Source organism: Kogia breviceps, chromosome 3 (assembly GCF_026419965.1).
Source record: "Kogia breviceps isolate mKogBre1 chromosome 3, mKogBre1 haplotype 1, whole genome shotgun sequence".
NCBI lineage: Eukaryota > Metazoa > Chordata > Mammalia > Artiodactyla > Physeteridae > Kogia > Kogia breviceps.
The window spans coordinates 91695319-91715461 of NC_081312.1; the positions used below are offsets into that span (position 1 = coordinate 91695319).

Below are 20143 nucleotides of genomic sequence, written 5' to 3' on the forward strand. Positions count from 1 at the left end.
CTAACTTTCTGTGTTTGTGGTCTCTATTCCTCAGGCTGCAGGTTTGTATTTCCTCTTGGTTCTGGTGTCTTCCCCTTGGTGGGTGAAGTTGGTCCAGGTGTTTGTGCAGGCTTCCTGGTGTGAGGGTCTGGTACCTGCCCACTGATGGGTGGAGATGGCTCTTGTCCCTCTGGTGGACAGAGTCATCTCAAGTGGGGTATTTAACAGGTGGCTGTTGGCTCAGGAAGACTTTAGGCAGCTTGTCTGCTTATGGCTGGGGCTGTGTTCACATCCTGTTGGTTGTTTGGCCTGAGACATCCCAGCATCAGACCCTGCAGGCTTTTGGGTGGGGCTAGGTCTTGGCCAAAATGGCAACCTCCAGGAAAGCCCATGCAGATGAGTATTTCCTGGGATCTCTGCTGCCAGTGTCTTTGCCCCCACATTGAGCCACAGCTGAGCCACTGACTCCCTAGGAGGCCCTCTGAGACCCACAGTTATGTCTGGCTCAGGCTCCTATGGAGTCACTGCTTTGCTGTGGCTCCCAGTGCACATGAAAACTTGTCTGTGCCCTCCAAGAGTGGAGTCTCTGTTTCTCCCAGTCCTGTGGCGGTCTTGCACTCAAGACCCACTGGCCTTCAAAGCCAAATGCTCTGGGGGCTCCTCCTCCTGATGCCAGACCCCCTGGCTGGGGAGTCTGATGTAGGGCTCAGAACCCTCTCTCCTGTGGGAGAACCTCTGTGATAAATTATTTTCCAGTAATTTATGCCCACCTGATGGGTATGGGATTTAATTATATCTTGAAAGCCCCCCTCCTACTGTCTCGCTGTGACTTCTTCATTTTTGGGTGTAGATTATCTTTTGTGGTAGGTTTGAGTCTCTTTGTTGATGGTTATTCAGCAGTTAGCTGTGATTTTTGGTGTTTTTGTGAGAGGAAGTGAGCTCAAGTCTTTCTGCTCCACCATCTGGTCTCCATGCCTGGCATTCACATTTTATTATTTATTTATTTAACATCTTTATTGGAGTATAGTTGCTTTACAATGGTGTGTTAGTTTCTGCTTTATAACAAAGTGAGTCAGCTATACATATACATATATCCCCATATCTCCTCCCTCTTGTGTCTCCCTCCCACCCACCCTATCCAACCCCTCTAGGTGGTCACAAAGCACCAAGCTGATCTCCCTGTGCTATGTGGCTGCTTCCCCCTAGCTATCTGTTTTACATTTGGTAGTGTATATATGTCCATGCCACTCTCTCACATCGTCCCAGCTTACCCTTCCCCCTCCCTGTGTCCTCAAGTCCATTCTCTATGTCTGTGTCTTTATTCCTGTCCTGCCCCTAGGTTCTTCAGAACCATTTTTTTTTAGATTCCATATATGTGTGTTAGCGTATGATATTTGTTTTTCTGACTTACTTAACTCTGTATGACAGTCTCTAGGTCCATCCACCTCACTACAAATAACTCAATTTTGTTTCTCTTTTTGGATAAGTAATATTCCATTGTATATATGTGGCATCCACATTTTAAATTTCTATTATAAATTTTTAGTTTCTGGTTACCATGAAGCTTTTTATATATTTAGAAATATATAGATGTGACTTAAATTGCTTATCTTACTTTTATATGCATTTTAACAGTCCTGCATTTGTACATTCCTCCCCTCTCCCCTCACTATCGTTTTTGATAACATATTTTACAGTTAATTGTTTTCTGTATCCCTTAACTGCTTATTGTAGATATAGATGATTTTACTACTCTTGTGTTGTAACCTTCTTACTAGTTATGTATGTGGATGATTTTCTCCCTTTACTGTATGTTTGCCTTTACTGATGAGCTTTTTCATTTTGTAATTTTCATCTTTCTAGTTGTTGACTTTTTTCATCTAGAGAAGTTCCTGTAATATTTCTTGCAAAGCTGTTTTGATGGTGCTGAACTCTTAACTTCTGCTTGTCTGTAAATCTTTTGATCTCTTCATCAAATTTAAGCAAGAGCCTTGCTGAGTAGGGTAGTCTTGGTTGTACGTTTTTCCCTTTCACCATTTTAAATATATCATGCCACTCCCTTCTGGCCTGCAGTTTCTACTGAAAAGTCATCTGATAGCCTTTTGGGAATTCCCTTGTATATAACTTATTTCTTTTCCCTTGCTGCTTTTAATATTCTCTCTATATTTAATTTTTGCCATTTTAATTGTCATGTGTCTTGGTGTGTTCCTTTTTGTGTTAACCTGTATGGGACTCTGTGTGCTTCCTGAATTTGGATATCTGTTCCCTTTCCCAGGTTAAGGAAGTGTTCAGCTACTGTCTTCAAACATGTTCTCAACACCTTTCTTTCTGTCTTCTCCTTCTGGGACTTCTAAAATGCAAACATTAGTGTGCTTATGTTGTCCCAGAGGTCTCTTAAATGGTCCTCATTTCTTTTCATTTTCTCCTGTTCAGCATCAGTGATTTCCACTTGCTGACCCATTCCTTTGTATCATTTCAGCTTGCTGACCCATTCCTTTGTATCATTTAGTGTATTTTTCATTTCAGTTATTGTATTCTTTATCTGGTTGTTCTTTATGTTTTCTAACTCTGTTAAAAACTTCTAACTTCTCACTCTATGCATTCATTCTTCTCCTGAGTTCTTTGAACTCTTTCTCAGGTAGATTACCTCTCTCCATTTCACTTAGTTCTTCTGGGTTTTTCTCTTGTTCATTCGTCTGGAATGTGTTCCTCTGTTGCCTCATTTTGCATAAGCTACTGTTTTTATTTTTTGTGTCTGGTAGGTTGGTTAGGTTTCCCAAGCTTGAAGAAGTGGCCTTTTGTAGGAGAGGTCCTATGTGTCTCAGCAGCACACTCTCCTCTTGTTACTGGGCTATATGCTTTAGAGGCTCCCCTATGAGGACTGTGTGGGTCCTTCTGTTGTGGTAGGCTGACTCTGTGGGCAATCTGGTAGGCTTGGTTGGACACTGGTCTGGTTGGTTGCCAGGCCCTGCCTTCTGTAGAGGCTGCTGGCTGCTGGTTGGTGGGACCGGGCCATGAGGTGGCTGACTGCAGAACCCCAGGGGGCCCCAGGCCTTATGCTGGCTCACTGGTGGGTGGAGTCATGGTCCAGAAGACTCAGGCTATTGCCTGCCCACTGGTGGGTGAAGCCAGGTCCTGGAGTTAGGGTCAGCCTACTGGTGGGTAGAGCCAGTTCCTGGAGTCCAGTTGTAAGACTCAGAGGTCACAGAGCTGGTGTTGGATCTCTGATAGTGGGAGGTAGTTCCTGACTTGGTTGGGTATGGGGCTCAGGGTGTCTCAAAGCTTGTGTGAGCCTGCTAGTGTGCAGGGCTGGGTCCAGCTGGTCACAAGGCAGGGTGTGGCCTGCTGATGTGCTATGGGATGGTGGTTTTCTTGAGTCTAGTGCCTGCCCTTTGGTGGGTGAGGCTGGTCCAGAGACTAGAGCAGGCTCTGTGGAGGGCAGGGCTAGGCCCCAGGGCATTCTGGGACTGGTACCTGCCCACGAGTGGGTAGAACTGGGTCATGGGCCCTCTGGTGGGCAGGGCCACGTTCTGAAGTGGCTATGGGCTCAGGGGCATCAGCATCTCTGCTGATGAGTGAGGCTGTGTCCCTACCCAGTTAGTTGCTTGGCTTGAGGCATCTCAGCGCTGGCTCCTACAGGCTGTTGGGTGGGACTGGGTCTTAGCACTAATGAGCTAGAGGGGAGGACTCCACAATGGCACTGGAAGTAGAAGTGTCCACATGGTAGAAGGAGCTCCCAAAAATGGCTGCTGCCTGTGTCCACGTTTCCAGGGTGAACTGTAGTTACCTCCTGCCTCTCCTGGAGACTCTCCAAAATCAGCAGGTATGTCTGATCCAGGCTCCTCTCAAATTACTGCTTCTGCCCTGGGTCCTAGAGCGTGTGAGATTTTGTGTACACCCCTTAACAGTAAAACCTCTCTTTCTCTCAGCCCTCTGTGACTCCCAGAAGAAAGCCCTGCTGGCCTTTCAAAGCTATATGCTCTGTGGGCTTGTCTTCCTGGTGCAGTACCCCTGGACTGGGGAGCCTTACAAGGGGCTTGAGCCTCTCCTTTGGGGGAACCTCTGCAATGTAATTCTCCAGTTTGTGGGTCTCCCACCCAGGGGCATGGGACTTGACTGTATTGTGAATTTTCCCCTCCTACCTGTCTCTTCTTTTTTTTTTTTTTTGCGGTACGTGGACCTCTCACTGTTGTGGCCTCTCCCGTTGCGGAGCACAGGCTCCAGATGTGCAGGCTCAGCGGCCACGGCTCATGGGCCTAGCCATTCCGCGGCATGTGGGATCTTCCCGGACCGGGGCATGAACCCGTGTCCCCTGCATCAGCAGGCGGACTCTTAACCACTGCGCCACCAGGGAATCCCGTCTCTTCTTTATGTCTTTATTTGTAGAACATCTTTTTTGGCAGGTTCTGGTCTTTTTCATCAATGGTTGTTCTGCAGATTACTGTGATTTTGGTGTTCCAGTGAGAGGAGGTGAGCTCGGGGTCTTTCTACTTGGTCATCTTGGCCAATCTCCTGAACACAGTTTTCTGACTCCAGATTGCCTACAGTGTCAGAACTCTGGATCCGGTGCTCCTGAGGACCTCAGGAATGAATTGAACTCTCAGCAAACTTTCTTGATATGATAAGGAAAGGTCAGAACTGTGAAATAAGAATCGCAGACCCTGAGGGAAAGAAACCTTGAGATGGAGAGCCTTTAGGAATGGTGTCCCAGCTTCCATGCCCTCTCCTCGTGGGTGAGAGGCCTGTGAGAGTGGATGTGGATGAGTGGGCATGATCAGGAGCAGTTTTCTCCTACGGAGGTGGTTCTACAGTAGACTGATTCCTGGGCTCAATGCTTGTGGTGAATGACCCACAAGAGAGCCTGCTGTGGTCAGTTTACAAGTGTGTAGGAAGCAGCAGGCCTCAGAGGAACTTGCAACCTTCCTGAGACACAGGATCACTGGAGCTGGATCACAGAACTGCTGTAGACAGGTGCAGTGAACACGCTGAAGGGGGATAATCTTGGTGCAGCTGGAGGCGGAAAGACTGAATAGCATATCATGTTGATTTCATGTAGCAACAAAAATACATGGACACAAACCCAATCCAGCCTGTCATGCTTTTGAAATTCTGATATATCAGGGTCCTGTTAATCTTTCCTGATAGGTCTGGTCATAGCAGAGCTGTTGGGGAAACCCAGAACAGAGCTTGCCATGCAGATACAACTATACAGGACTGTGACCTTTTTGTGTAACTGGCTGGGGGATTGATGGGATGTGTGTTTATCATAGGGATTTTTTCACATCTCCATTTCCAGGAAAAGAAAAAGCTAAATCATTCAGGTTTGATTTAATTCTCCACCAGAGAGAATTTTACATTAAAAAGGGAACAGACCTCTTCTGATTTCTGCAAGTCTCAGTACAGCTGCAAAAAACACATCATGTGGGGTATGAAAGTTACCCAGAAACTGCTGAATGGAGCAGCTGCTTTCTGCTAACCGTCTCTACCTCAGTGTTGCTTAACTTTGAACTCAAGCTAAGGATTCTAGAAATATACTGAATGTGATACCTTATAGCTGACACTACAACCAACCCTTGAGGGGTAAAAGGGAACATAGAGAGGGTAATGCATTGATTTATGAAATGGGAGTAGCTGCAAAGACCAAAAGTGACAGTGAATATTTGTGTGGAATGGATAGAGAGCAGAGAGTTGAGCTAGTGGGAAATCACAGCCACTTACCTGCTATGACTTCATTCAGTTAAAAAGAAGGCACCTTCCATTGTCCAACAGTAAAAATGAAACTGACCTCTATTTGTAGAGGTCGTAATTCCAGCTTACATCAAGGATGCAAAACAGCCTATGTCCTGAAAAGAGGTTATGACGTTGCCAAAAAAACATTTTGGATTCATTAGCAGTTAGTTGAAATAACAGATTTGGTGACATTGCCAGGTCCTGCCAAATGTGTGTCAGGTATCAAATGTACAAGACCCTTATGTTTATAAAGACATTTGTGAGAATGTTAGAACCTTTCATTGAGACCCAATCTTGTAAGTGAACCCAATCTTGGATACACGTGGGAATTTGCAAAATCAAATTCAGAGCCACCTTGTTTCTCTCGAACCCTAAACTCGTAATACTGAGAATCCTTTTTTAATAGTACATAATGTTAGGCTCATATTGGGTATCAAAATGCTTTAAAAAGTAAATTGGTTTGCCATTTTTTTTTGAGAAAGTGTTTAAAATTGCCAAGGGGGAAATAATTTTGTCTTCAGTAATGTATGTGAAAACTAATCTTTCTCCCAGTAATCTACTAGCATTTAAAAACAATGTCTTTAAACCATTTAATAATTACGCGTGTAACCTATCTCTAGGAACTACAGTTAAAGTCAGAATATAGTACATTCTGTGGACAAAGCTGACTGACTTAAAAAAAAACCTAACAATTTACAGGTATATAATTTTTAAGTATGCTAATATAATATCAACCTAATTGTCCTTTATTTTGGCTTATCTAGTTTACAAACATGATTTCTGAAGTTGAACAGTATTTGTAATGGCAATGTCCAAAGCAGTTTTGGCTGAGTGAAGTCCTATTTGTTGAACAAAAATGTCGTTGTTTGTGCAAGTTTAAACATTTCATGAGGCCAGCTGAGTTCATTTCAACCCTACTTACAAAATAATTATTGGCAAGTGAAATGGGCTGAGGGGTAGAGACAAGACTTTTCAAGCTTCTGAGATTTATAAAACCAAATTCTTCAACCATTGAAAGTAAAATCAAAAGGTCACAGACAATTGAAAGGTACAGGTTTAAATCTCAGAATTTAAAAAAAGTTCCAGCAAGAGGAATATTTACAATGGAACAGTGAGGAAAATGTTTTGTTACAGTCAGAAACACGGAAAATATGCTGTTGAGAATTGTTGGCTCTTAAATAAATAAAATCCACACTGAGACTATTAAAAGTATCAAAGTGATCTACTCTGTGCCAACTCTATTTTGTTCTGTTATAAAGAAAATCCATTATTGAATATAATGCAGTTCAGGTTAAATTATCAAAGACATTTTCCATTTGCAAGCTGTTGTTTACCATATGCTATATATTCTTCTCTAACAATTTTAGTACACCTCCATCAGAGAACCATAGGCGCAGAGATAAAAGGAAATCTTGAGTCATTTTAACTTCCTAACCAAGGTACAAATCCCTTCCAAACTAGTCATTCGACTCACTCATAATTGATGCTCAATAGAGATGAAACTTTTTTGGATGGCAAAATAATAGATTAAAAAAAAAATACTTTGAGATGTTCATGGCCTGTTAGTGGAAGAAAGCATCCTTGTCCACTGGCTGCCTAGACTGAAACACTCTAGTGACAAGGGAGCTCACCACATTGCAAGGAAACACGTTCTCTCAATGGGTAGCTTGACAATTAGGAAGGTAAGTGCTAAACTGAGCTTTATACCAACTGACCCTGGTTTTGTCTTCTAGAATATACCTGCTCCATCTTCATTAGCCTAGTTTTCTGAAGATTTTTGAGAGGACTATTCTGTGTCCTGTATGGTTTCTTCTCCATACGGCATCCTCATTTCACTTTTATTTTCACTAGCCTTAAATGCCCTAAGGGCTTTAAAAAATTCATTATCAGTTGAACAAGCTTAACTGTTAAATATTCAATATTGCTCTTAAAATAAAACAGCATTTTCAAATTATGACATTCAGAAAACAAGAGTTATAGCATTCAATTGGATTCAATTTGGGATTATCCCTTTGTAATTAGGCTAGCACTGACTAACAACAGATGTTTAGGGGAGAAAAAAAGGATGGAACGCCTAAGCTTGCCAACACTGTGTATATTTGAGGGGAGGGGGCATGATAAATTTTTATAATGGAACGCATGTGCTCTAAGACAATGAACTGGATGTTTTTAAGTACTGTAATCTAGTAGTTTAAAAGTCACAGGATTAATTAGGTCATGTTTTAGAAATAATGCTACAGTCTAAATATCTTGTTGGTGAGAACTCCACTGTCTTGAATGAATAAAACAAAGGACTGACTCAAATATGTTAAATTTTCTTCTAGTGGTTATATATTTGGCACCTTTAGATGCTGTAACTAACAGATCCAGGATAGTTTAATTTCAGGAGACTTTATTTAGTCTCCAGAATGGCCCCTCCAATCCCACATCCATGCAAGAACACAAAGCCAAGGGGTACACTAAAAAAGAGACTGTTTTATTGTGTCATTTATGACATGGACCCCTTGTTGACAGGAATGGCCGAGGGTAATCTTGGCATATTGCACAGGTGTGATGAAGGATGCACTGGTGATCCTCTGGCTGCTGAGGCTGTTTCCTGGTCCTCCCAGACCTCCATGCATGTGTGGGCCAGTCACAGAAATTTCATTACCACTTGGTGTATACATTTAACAAGTCTTTGGTCTTAATAAGCACCATTACAAACCCTCACATTAAGGGCATTATTATTCTAGTTTATAAATGTTTCAATGATAAAAAATAGCACGATTACAGTATACACACACTTAATTTACATGTAATGTATTATACTCATAACTGAGATAAGCTACTGAACTAACTTTGGTTGATTGAAATTAATGAAGTATTTGAACTGAATACTTGTAATTTGGTTTCTAAGTTGTGTAAATATTACAGTGCATTTATAAATCTAGTTTGAGAATTTACTAGCACCAAATAGATATTATAAATGGCCAACCTAATACTTGTATTTGGAGAAGCAAAGTTTTACAATTTGAAAAAATAGAACAGTCCATAAATTGAAAGCACACTCCTGTACGTCTGCTAGAAGGATGGCACATCAGCATGAATGGCCAACCCTCAGTGGAAATACATGTCCCAGTTTTCAAAAATAAACACATATGACAAGGTAGCTTAGCTACATACATGAGAAGCCTGAGAAAGTGGTTGTTTTGAACTAGGGTAGTCACCTGTACCTTGCTTTTGTAATACAAGAATAGTGCTTATTTATAGCAATTTACGTGGTGAAAGACTGTACCTATAATATGAAGATTCTGATTGGGGGAAAAATTCAGTTCTACCTATCTATCTTTGTTTTATTTGGTCTCTGGATGGTGAATTAATGAAGCAAAATCTGAATTTTCATCTTCAGATTATCACCCAGTTCACCACTGAGGTAGTCTTTGTCATATTTATCTTCTAGCTGATTAAGTTCTTTCTTTTTATAAAGTGGACTACTACTGATTTGTAATGAATAGGTTCCAACCACTGGCTTCTTCTTTGTGAAGTGGAGGTAGCTGATCCCTTCCTTTTGGTTGATTTTAAAGAAGCCATTTTCATTTCCAGATTCAATCAAGTATCTGTTGTGATTCGTCAGAGTTGTGAGGGCTGGAAGGAGTTCTAGGATTCGGACCTTGTTATTGATGTGGGAAATATTGAAAGCAAACACGGCTGTCTTCTCAACATCCCAGCTTGCAAGACTCACATTGGCTTCTATCTCAGGCTGATCCTGGAAAGACACATGGCAATGTGTTAAATAAAAGGTAAATATGCCACTTACTAAAGAAAAAGTGACTCACATTCTCACACTAACACAACTTTCTTCTCATGTTGTATATACTGTATTGAAAGTGAGTATTCATAAAATACTGCTTAAACCACAAATGTTAAATTGGCACATTTTTATAATATTAAAAAATAAATGTGTCAAGGAGAAAGTTGAAATCACTTGTATTTGGTGGTCTTCTATTGCAATGGGTCTCAAAGTGTGGTCCCCTAGTAACAGCATCAGTATCACCTGGGCATCTGTTAGAAATGCAAGTTCTTGGTGTCACCTGAGACCTAGTGAATCAGAACCCCTGAGGATGTTTTCCAGAAATCCGTTTTAACAAGCCTTCCAAATGATTCAGATGCACAGTCAAGTTTTTTTTTTCTTCCTGGATATCAGCACATGATTGCTTTTTTTTTTTTTTAACATCTTTATTGGAGTATAATTGCTTTACAATGGTGTGTTAGTTTCTGCTTCATAACAAAGTGAATTAATTATACATATACTTATGTTCCCATATCTCTTCCCTCTTGCATCTCCCAGCCTCCCTATCCCACCCCTCTAGGTGGTCACAAACCACTGAGCTGATCTCTGTGCTATGCGGCTGCTTCCCACTAGCTATCTATTTTACGTTTGGTAGTGTATATATGTCTATGCTACTCTCTCACTTTGTCACAGCTTACCCTTCCCCCTCCCCACATCCTCAAGTCCATCATTTCCCAAACCACAGCAGATGGGTTGCGGCACTGATGCTAAGAAAGAACCAGTTTATTTCAATTTTATTCACTGACGCAAAACCATCCCCACCGAAAGACACACCTATGAACCTACTTCCTGGCTCTGATGATCTGCTAATATTCAGTGCTTTTCACTGGCTTCTTGCTTGCCTCTCTGGGACCACATGTGCTGGATTCTCCGGGCCTGCAGCCAGAGGTCTGGGTGAGTATCTGCATTTCTGAGTTGACTGAAAGGCTGCAGCAGCCGTAGGCAAAGAAAACCAGGCTGCTTGAGCTCCATGTTGTTTTTGTCTAGAATCCAAGTTCCCTCACACTCCACATGGCTCTTTTCAGTAGAGGAGCCTGTAGCTTTCAGAACTTGTCATCCCTGTGTAGGGAGAACTATGTCACTTCACTGTCCTGCCCACTTGCTGTCCTGGATCTCAGACCTTGTCCTTTCAGCAGACTTTGGGTGGGTGTTTGACTTTCTTTTCGGCGAGGCCGAGACAGAGGAAATGAGCAAGTATGTGAAAACCTTTGAATGGCCACTCCCTAAAAGCAGCAAGAAACTCCAGAGAGCCCCACAGACCCTTGTAAAATACAGCCTAGAGCTCAGGGAATGTCTGGATTTTTCTCCTCAGGGAGATTTTTCACACTTTGGGGCATCCTTGGAGGAAACCATAGGAATCTTGAGGACCTTTCTGCAATAGGAGACATCAGGAGAAACCACCTTCTGACCTACCTCAGTGTTGGAGGCATCTGTTTCATTTGCGCTTCTCCGCTTCCTGCCCCGTTTGGGGTAGCCGTTGATCTTACACTCATAACACGCCTCTGGGGAGAGGGAATTGTCATCCATTTCACCACTGGCAGGTGGCTCTGGGTTTCCTCGGCCCATGCCCATTCCAGAAACACAGTGCCTATGGTAGAAGGGAAACACAGATGTTTTTCGTTAGAATTGGGAGATGGAGGAGCAAGAGTTCTGGTGAAGCCTGGACCCTCCCTAGTGACATTCAGTCCTTGATTATTTGTTCACTGGATGATTGGCTGATTCTCAGAACAACACTGAAGCCCTCGGTGTTTGGCCTCAAATTCTCAGTTCCCTGGGTTGACTGCTTTCTTTCTACTGTCTCTCAAGGCCCCGTTTTGCATATTTATTTGTCCCTTCACTTCCCAAATGAAATGTGGCAGGTGTTTTGCTGTACTGCTGGGGAGGAAACGGGGAGTGGAAACAAGAAGAACAGAGGCTGCGGGAGACCATGTGACTCGGGAGGTTCAATAAAAATGCCTTCTTTTTATGAAACAGGCTCCACATGAGTGAGGAAGGTATGAGACATCACTGTGCAGTTCCTTGCTCTCTTCCTGCTTAACTGATACTATCACTGCCACCTCCACTTCCACCACCACCGCTGTCACCAGCCTTCACTCCAGCTTCTGAGCAATCTCTCCTATTATCAGACCTCTCACTTTGGCTGAAGCTCCTCCTCGAGATAAGAAGAAAGCTCTAGGTGATAACTGAGGTTGATTTAGATATAAACTGTGAGGATATGCAATATATAAAATACATGTATCAAAGCTTACCCAACTGTGGGAAATTGTTTCAAATCATTCAAAACCACTAGGTCCACTGGCTCTGACTCATGTGAGGCTGGATAAACAAACCCATGCCCAAGAGAAAACTAGTTCAGCTGTTTTTCTTTGCCTTTCAGTTTTTAAAGCCAAGTTATGGAGGGAGGCTTGCATGTTTCACAAGTACCTTGTTTTGTTATTCTGCTTACTATTTCATAGGCCACTTGGAATGTATTTACTAAGCTCCTCTTTCAAAATGTGTTGAAATATTTGAATGATCCTAAAAGAATCTTTACATTGGAGTAGGGTCCATTCTAGTGACTCACGGAGGAGCCCAAACTGTTATAAATGGGTAGATCTCTACTACTGGGTCCATAATGTAGACCAAATACTATTTTCTCTTTCTGTATTCGTTGATCTATTCTTTATAACTCATTTTCCTTTATGCCTTTAAGATTCAAAATATAATGCCAATAAGAACACTTTGTGTTTTGCAGCAATTTACAGGTTTCTAATATTTTCTGTAATCCTGCTGAGCCCGACACATTTCCTTTCCTTGTCCTTTAATCTTGCACCATGAAATGTGTAGAAACAATAAAATGGATGAAATGATAAATGCTCATCCAGTATACATGTGTGTGCATTCACATAATCATTAAATTATTGGAAGGCAAACCCCAAATTCACAGGCTTTGGCTCCTTTCTCAGAACTCCCTTCCAGTATTTTCATATCCCTGGAACACCACTTACAAGAAGTGTGACTATAAAGTCCCACTGGCCAGAAGCCAGTTTGGAGTGTCACAGTTTTTGCTGGGAAAACGGTTCTGGCATTAAACTTATAAAGAATGAGTCTACTGAGAGCCAGACACAAACATCTGGAAATTTGAGTCCTATTGCTGGCATTCTGTGTGCTTCCCATGAAACATTCTTTTACCTTCTACACACCCCAGAATGAATCACTTGATGTTTGTGTGTCAAGAAATCAAAGACCACAAAATTAACAATTTGATATATACATGTATGTGTGTGTTGTGGAATCTGTGACTGTGTGGGGGGGAGAATATATAAGTGTGTGTGTTGGTTTGTATGTATATGTATATTTAATGTCTGTGTTCCTAATTAAAAAGTTAAAATTTGAGCTCCTTCACAGAATAGCCAAAACCAAGACAACCAAGTCCAGATTAATTCAGTGGGGAAGAAGACCTAAACTTTGAAAACGCTAACTTTTAAATTACTAAGTAGAATAAAAACACATCGTTCATGCTCCAGCTCTCACGCATACAATGTGGTGAAGTATTCTACCTGGAAAATACAGTAATTCTTTTAACTCTTATATTTAATGCTATTTTGGCAATTTTTAATGTAAATTTAAGTCTGAAATGTAAAATATACTTTAAAACTGTAAAGGACTCCACAAAAGGTATATTTTTGGTTTCTCCTAACAGGAGCTAGATGAGAAGGCATTTTAAGTCGAGACAGAATCCTGCTTGCCCCAGGAGAAGGCTGCATCAGCAAAGTGCAGCCTGAGTGCAGTTCTGTCATGGGTCGCAGCCCCTGTATTTCCTGAGAGATTAATCACTTTCCAACAAGATGTGAAGATCAAGAGAACGAGACAGATAAGCCATAGAGCGAGGTATTTACAATGTCATTTCATTATTTTGTTTGACATTCTATGAATTTCCAGAAAACTAGATGTCCCCTTTCAAATAAAATAACCTAAAACCTTTGCAGAGCTAATTGGAATTAACTCAAGAATCATAAAAAGTATGGTTCTACTCTACTAGGACAGGTCATTTTGAATTAAATATACTTAATTATGTTATGAACGAGAAAGCCTCCAACCACGACCATGGCTAGCAGTGCTTACCCTTGGCCTATTCGGAAGTAGCCAGGTGGACAGGCACAGAGGTAGCCGCCCTCGGTATTGGAACAGCCATAACTGCAGGGGGCCTGAGAAGAGCCACATTCGTTGATGTCTTGGCACCCACCACTGAACTGTTCATACTGGAAGCCAGCAGGACACATGCACTTGTAGCTCCCCAGTGTGTTGTGGCAGGAGGCTCCTCCGCAAATGTGAGCGCTGAGGCATTCATTTTCATCTGCAGAAAAAAAACCAGAAGACACCGCATATGTGATACCAGCCAGAGGTTTCTATGGAGGTGTCTGGATCAGGCCACTTGCTGCCGGCCAGCTGGCCCTCCCCTAGGCTCTTGGGAAGGTAACACAGGCAGAGGTGGCTGCGGTGGGAAAGGGAACAAGAGAGAAAGATGTGGAAACAGATGTGGTGTATAGCCATATGGTGAGCAAACGTGGTTTCTGAGGTCAAGTCCACCAGGCAGAGTACATTAGGGTATGGCATTCTGAGGACCAGGAGACTCCAGTTCTCATCTGAAGCCAACACTTGTATGTTCTGCTCTACGGGAGCATCCCGTGAAGAACGTGGGGATGGTTCATGGCTAAGGTTCAGGGTTCAGGGTGGGAGGGCGGGAATCAGTTCTTTGCACCTTTGCTTCACAAGTGCCCAGTTAATAGGATGTTTATCTCCACAGCAGAGATGAACCATATTCGTGGAGGCTGCTTTCTCAGTCTTCCTTTTTCAGGATGAGTAGGGCTGGCAAGGGCTGACATCCTGCAGAAAGTGTCGGCCCACTAGGACTTCATTTTCAAAAGTCCATAGAAGGGCTTCCCTGGTGGCGCAGTGGTTGAGAATCCGCCTGCCAATGCAGGGGACATGGGTTCGTGCCCCGGTCCGGGAAGATCCCACATGCCGCGCAGCGGCTGGGCCCGTGAGCCGTGGCCACCGAGCCCGCGCGTCCGGAGCCTGTGCTCCGCGACGGGAGAGGCCACAACAGTGAGAGGCCCGCGTACCACAAAAAAAAAAAAAAAAAAAAAAAAAGTCCATAGAAGCCCCCAGGTGCTTGCCCTGTGGATGAGTAGTGTCTTCTGGTATGTCTGCTCCCACCTCTTAATGGGCCCCCTTATCCCAACCACCTCCTGCCCAGAGTCTAGGCCATGTCTAAAGCTAAGTATGGCTGGGACAGATTCCGTGCAGACTTCACAGACAGTAATTGGGGAAAACCTACAAGAGACACAGATGCTGCAGAACCAGCTACAGATAGGGACCGGCCAAGTCTGATGGCAATAAGTAGGAAAAAGAAATCAAACTTTAACAAATCAACTCAAAGGGGAAAAAACCCTCAAGTTTCTCATCATGTCTGATGTATACTTTTTTGAAATTTCCAATGTATTTTTGTAGACCTGCCTTTGTAGGGCAGCACGGAAGTTTGCTGGTAAGACATTTCTTAATGGCTAGAGCCCATTTTCAGGCATATGTTCATATGAATGCATGTGATTGACCTTCTCCTCACTTAGCAAATACCTTCTTCCAATGGAAGAGAGGAGGAGAAAGGCAACTAACACTTATTAGATGCCTACTGTATGGCAGTTGGGATACTAAGTACTTCACTCCATTTACTTAACCTGCCTAACAGTCACGGAGGTAGGTATTAAAATCCCTATTTTCCAGGTGAAGAAAGCAAGACTCAGAAAGCCCCACCAAGATCTCCCAGCAGCAGCCGCAGGGCAGAGATGCACACCCAGGTCTGTCTGACTACAAAAGTCACATGCTTTCCTTTATATCACAGTGTCTCTCAGGAGACTCACCCACATTTAAACTGGTCCTTTCTCTTTTACTTTTTCATTTGCTGAGGTAGATTCATTTTTCAAGAACAAAACTGTTTCTAAGAAAATATCTTTTTTTTTTTAAATTAGGAGAACAGGTGGGTAAAAACGGTGAGGTCAGGATACTTGCATATATATACATACACACACACACACACACACAAATCAAATTGCCTTCCACCCTTCCTTCCTCTCTTCTTTCTCTTCCTCCCACTTCCTTTCTCGACCTGCCCCTCACCACCACTTCTTGCCTGTATGTAGTGACAGAGAGAAGAAGGAGTAGATATATGATAAGAAAGCTATTGGTTGAGCTGCCTGCTATGGCTCAGTGCCTAGCTATGCATCTGTTTGAGATCCTTTATATCCAAGGACTCTCAAGTACCCACCCAAGGTCACTTAGGTTCTAAGGTTCCTAAAACAAAATTATTCAATATGCCATCATCTGTGTTCTTTTTGCCCTTATTTTAAATTAGAGGTGAGCTGTGTGATAGAAACTAATGGAGACCATGGGCATCCAAGGATGAATCTGAAGAACTGAGGGTAGTTGCCTTGGTAAAGGGAATGTCTCTGGGCTGAATGTCTTCTCCTTGCCTTGCTTATCCACCTCCAGACTTCTCACCTGCCCTCGGCTCTGCACGGCTGATGGGAATGGAGCATCCACAAGCTCCTCTCCTGTATCCTGAGCTTTTGGTTGGGCTCAGACATCTGTTACTTGCTGGGACTCTGGCTGATAAAACCTCTAAGGCATGGGTATATGTGGGGAAGACCTGTTAATACAGAGCTTAGATTTATTCTGTTTTGTTCCAAGGAGCAGAAATAGGACCAATTGTTAGGAGTTAGCGGGAGAAAAGGTTCATCCTTTATGAAAATGATATTTCTAAAAATTAAAGTTTCCTATGCATAGATTGGGCTATCTGGGGAGAAGGTGAGTACCTTTCTAGGTTGGAGAGGGATTGATATGTTAGGAAACAGATCAGACTAGATCATTGCTAAGGTTCTTTCTAAGTTTGAGTATCTCTCTTTTTAACTTGGAGTATCTCTTCCTGTCAAGAACTCTCCCTGTCCCCTTTTCACATTCTTTTCTACTTTATTTTACATTTTTTTCCTCCCTGAGAATCTAATAAGTTTAAATTAAACTTGCTTATCTGGGTTGGAGAGGTGGGGTAGAGTGGAGCACGGATTAAGATAAGAAATTGGCAGATGTTCAGTGTTTACAACTTGCAAACAATCTGTTTGTGCACTCACCCTTTCTATCAATATACAAATACCATGATTTGTTTAACATGTTTTGCACTTTTCCTGACCTTTTTCATCCTGTGTGTGCACCCTGGAGCAAATGGCTCCACAAGGAATTTTTCTACATGCCAAAATCTTTGTTTTATTCTTTCAGTTGTTACTTAAATTGGTGAGGGTTTTGCTCTTTTCATAAAAAGAGACAATTCTAATTTGAATGAAAGAGTATTAGAGTCTCTGAAAGACACTCCTTAAAAACAGATGGAAACCTACTTACTCTGTCCTCTAAACTCAAAGGTTCCAGCATCAGGCTTGCATAGTGTGTCTTAGCTGTGGTGTTAAGGGAGAGCCACTGGGAGAACTCCAAATGTAGAACAGCCTTTCCTTCACTAATTTCCTATAGGTCACGATGGGTCAGCTCCAACTTCAAGCTGCAAGTTTGATATTTTCTAGAAAGCAATGATATCCGTGGCCCTTTACCCTATAAACCCATCCATCTTCCAAGAGTGAACTTCTGGCTGCCTAGGAGCAAGGATCCAGGGAGGGCTGGTCCAAGAGATCTGCTCTGCATGGCTCTGGGGAAGCTATTCTGGCCCAAGGCAATACAGTGCTCATTCTGGGTAACAATAATCCCCAAGAATTATGAGACCAGTTTGAACTGGTATCTTCTGGGCATCAAAACCCCCAAACCTCTTCCCACTTTTTAAAAACTGAAGTTTAGTTGATTTACAATAGTGTTAGTTTCATGTGTACAGCAAAGTGATTCACTTATATATATTATATAGGTCCATCCATGTTGCTGCAAATGGCAATATTTCATTTTTTATGGCTGAGTAATATTCCTGTGTGTGTGTGTGTGTGTGTGTGTGTGTGTGTGTGTGTGTGTATCTTTGTAAACCAGTCATCTGTTGATGGGCACTTGGGTTGTTTCCACATTTTGGCTATTGTAAATAGTGCTGCTGTGAACACTGGGGTGCACGTATCTTTTCGAATTAGAGTTTTCATCTTTTTGGGATATATGCCCAGGAGTGGGATTGCTGGATCATATGGTAACTCTATTTTTAGTTTTTAAAATAACCTCCACACTGTTCTCCATAATGGCTACACCAATTTACATTCCTACCAACAGTGCAGGAGGGTTCCCTTTTCTTCATACATTCTCCAGATGTAGACTTTTTGATGATAGTAGACTTTTTTGGAGATAGTAGACTTTTTGATGATAGTCATTCTGACCAGTGTAAGGTGATGATACCTCATAGTGGTATTGATTTGCATTTCTTTAATAATTAGCAGTGTTGAGCCTCTTTTCATGTGCTGATTGGCCATCTGTATGTCTTCTTTGGAGAAATGACTATTTAGGTCTTCTGTCCACTTTTTGATTGGGTTGTTTGTTTTTTTGATACTGAGTTGTATGAGCTGTTTGTGTATTTTGGATATTAACCCCTTGTCGGTTTCATCATTTGCAAATATTTTCTCCCATTCCATAAGTTGTCTTTTCATTTTGTTGATGGTTTCCTTTGCATACAAAAGCTTTTAAGTTTGATCAGGTACCATTTGTTTATTTTTGCTTTTATTTCTTTTGCTTTGGGAGACTGATCTAAGAAAATACTGCTACGATTTATGTCCAAGAATGTTTTGCCTATGTTCTCTTCTAGGAATTTCATGGTGTCACGTCTTATATTTAGGTCTTTAAACCATCTTGAGTTTATTTTTGTATATGGTGTGAGGGAGTGTTCTAACTTCACTGATTTACATGTGGCTGTCCAGCTTTACCAGAACCACTTGCCGAAGATGTCTTTTCTCCATTGTATATTCTTGCTTCCTTTGTTGCAGATTGACTGTAGGTGTGTGGGTTTATTTCTGGGCTCTCTATCTGTTCCATTGATCTATGTGTATGTTTTTGTGCCAATACCATGTTGTTTTGATTATTGCAGCTTTGTATTATAGTCTGAATTCTGGAAGGTTTATGCCTGCAGCTTTGTTCTTTTTCCTTGGAATTGCTTTGAAAATTCTGGGTCTTCTGTGATTCCATATAAATTTGGGGATTTTTTTCTAGTTCTGTGAAAAATGTCACAGGAATTTTGATAAGGATCACATTAAATCTATAGATTGATTTGGGTAGTATGTCCATTTTAACAACATTAATTTTTCCAATCCAAGAGCATGAGATATCTTTCCATTTCTTTGAATCATCTTCAATTTCCTTTATTAATGTTCTATAGTTTTCAGCATATAGGTCTTTCACTTCCTTGGTAAAGTTTATTCCTAGGTATTTCATTTTTTTGATGTGATTTTAAACAGGATTTTTTTTTTTTTTTTACTTTCTCATATTGTTGGTGTAAGGAAATGGTACAGATTTCTGTATATCAATCTTGTATCCTGCTACCTTGTTGAATTCATTTATTCCAACAGTTTTTGTCTGGAGTCTTTAGGGTTCTCCACGTAGAGTATCATGTCGTCTGCAAATAGTGACAGTTTTACCTCTTTGCTTCCAATTTGGATACCTTTAATTTCTTCTCTGATTGCTGTGGCTAGGACTTCCAATACTATGTTGAATAGAAATGGTGAGAGTGGGCATCCTTGTCTTGTTCCAGATTTTAGTGGGAAGGCTTTCAGCTTTTCACTGTTTAACATTATATTGGCTGTTGGTTTGTCGTAATGGCTTTTATAATGTTGGGATATGTTCCTTCTATACCCACTTTGGTGAGAGTTTTTATCATGAATGGATGTTGAATTTTATCAGATGCTTCCTCTGCATCTGTTGAGATGATTATGTGGTTTTTGTCTTTCCTTTTATTGATGTGGTGTAACACATTGATTTTGCATGTGAGCCACCTCTGTGACCTAGGAATGAATCCAACTTGATCATGGTGTATGATCCTTTTTATGTATTGTTGGGTTCAGTTTGCTAATGTTTTATTGAGGATTTTTTCATCTATATTCATCAAAGATATTGGCCTGTAATTTTCTTTTTGTGTAGTGTCTTTGTCTGGTTTTGGCATCAGGGTGATGGTGGCTTCTTCATACAATGACTTTGGGAGTGTTACCTCCTCTTAAATCTTTTGGAATAGTTTGAGAAGGCTAGGTATAAGTTCTTTGTATGTTTGGTAGAATTCCCCAGTGAAGCAGTCCGGTTCTGGACTTTTGTTTGCAGGGAGTTTTTCTCATTACAGATTCTATTTTACTTCTAGTGATTGGTCTGTTCAAATTATCTGTTTCTTCTTTTTTTTTTTTTTTTGTGGTACGGAGGCCTCTCACTGTTGTGGCCTCTCCCCGTGTGGAGTACAGGCTCCAGACGTGCAGGCTCAGTGGCCATGGCTCACGGGCCCAGCCGCTCCGTGGCATGTGGGATCTTCCCAGACCAGGACACAAACCCATGTTCCTACATTGGCAGGCGGATTCTCAACCACTGCACCACCAGGGAAGCCCTCTGTTTCTTCTTGATTCAGTTTTG

The 20143-nt window shown here is 41.8% G+C and overlaps 1 protein-coding gene across 2 annotated transcripts in view; it reads right to left on the reverse strand.

Moving 5' to 3' along the window:
• Positions 1-8164: 8164 nt before the first annotated feature.
• Positions 8165-20143, reverse strand: part of FBN1 (fibrillin 1) — a 256582-nt gene continuing 244603 nt past the window's right edge. For both annotated transcript variants that reach the window (XM_059058585.2, XM_067029215.1), the window contains exons 64-66: positions 13643-13874; positions 10952-11126; positions 8165-9454 (exon numbers count right to left, since the gene is read on the reverse strand). In XM_059058585.2, coding sequence (XP_058914568.2) covers positions 9065-9454; positions 10952-11126; positions 13643-13874 — 797 coding nt within the window. In that variant the 3' untranslated portion in view covers positions 8165-9064. The remainder of the gene's footprint in view (positions 9455-10951; positions 11127-13642; positions 13875-20143) is intronic.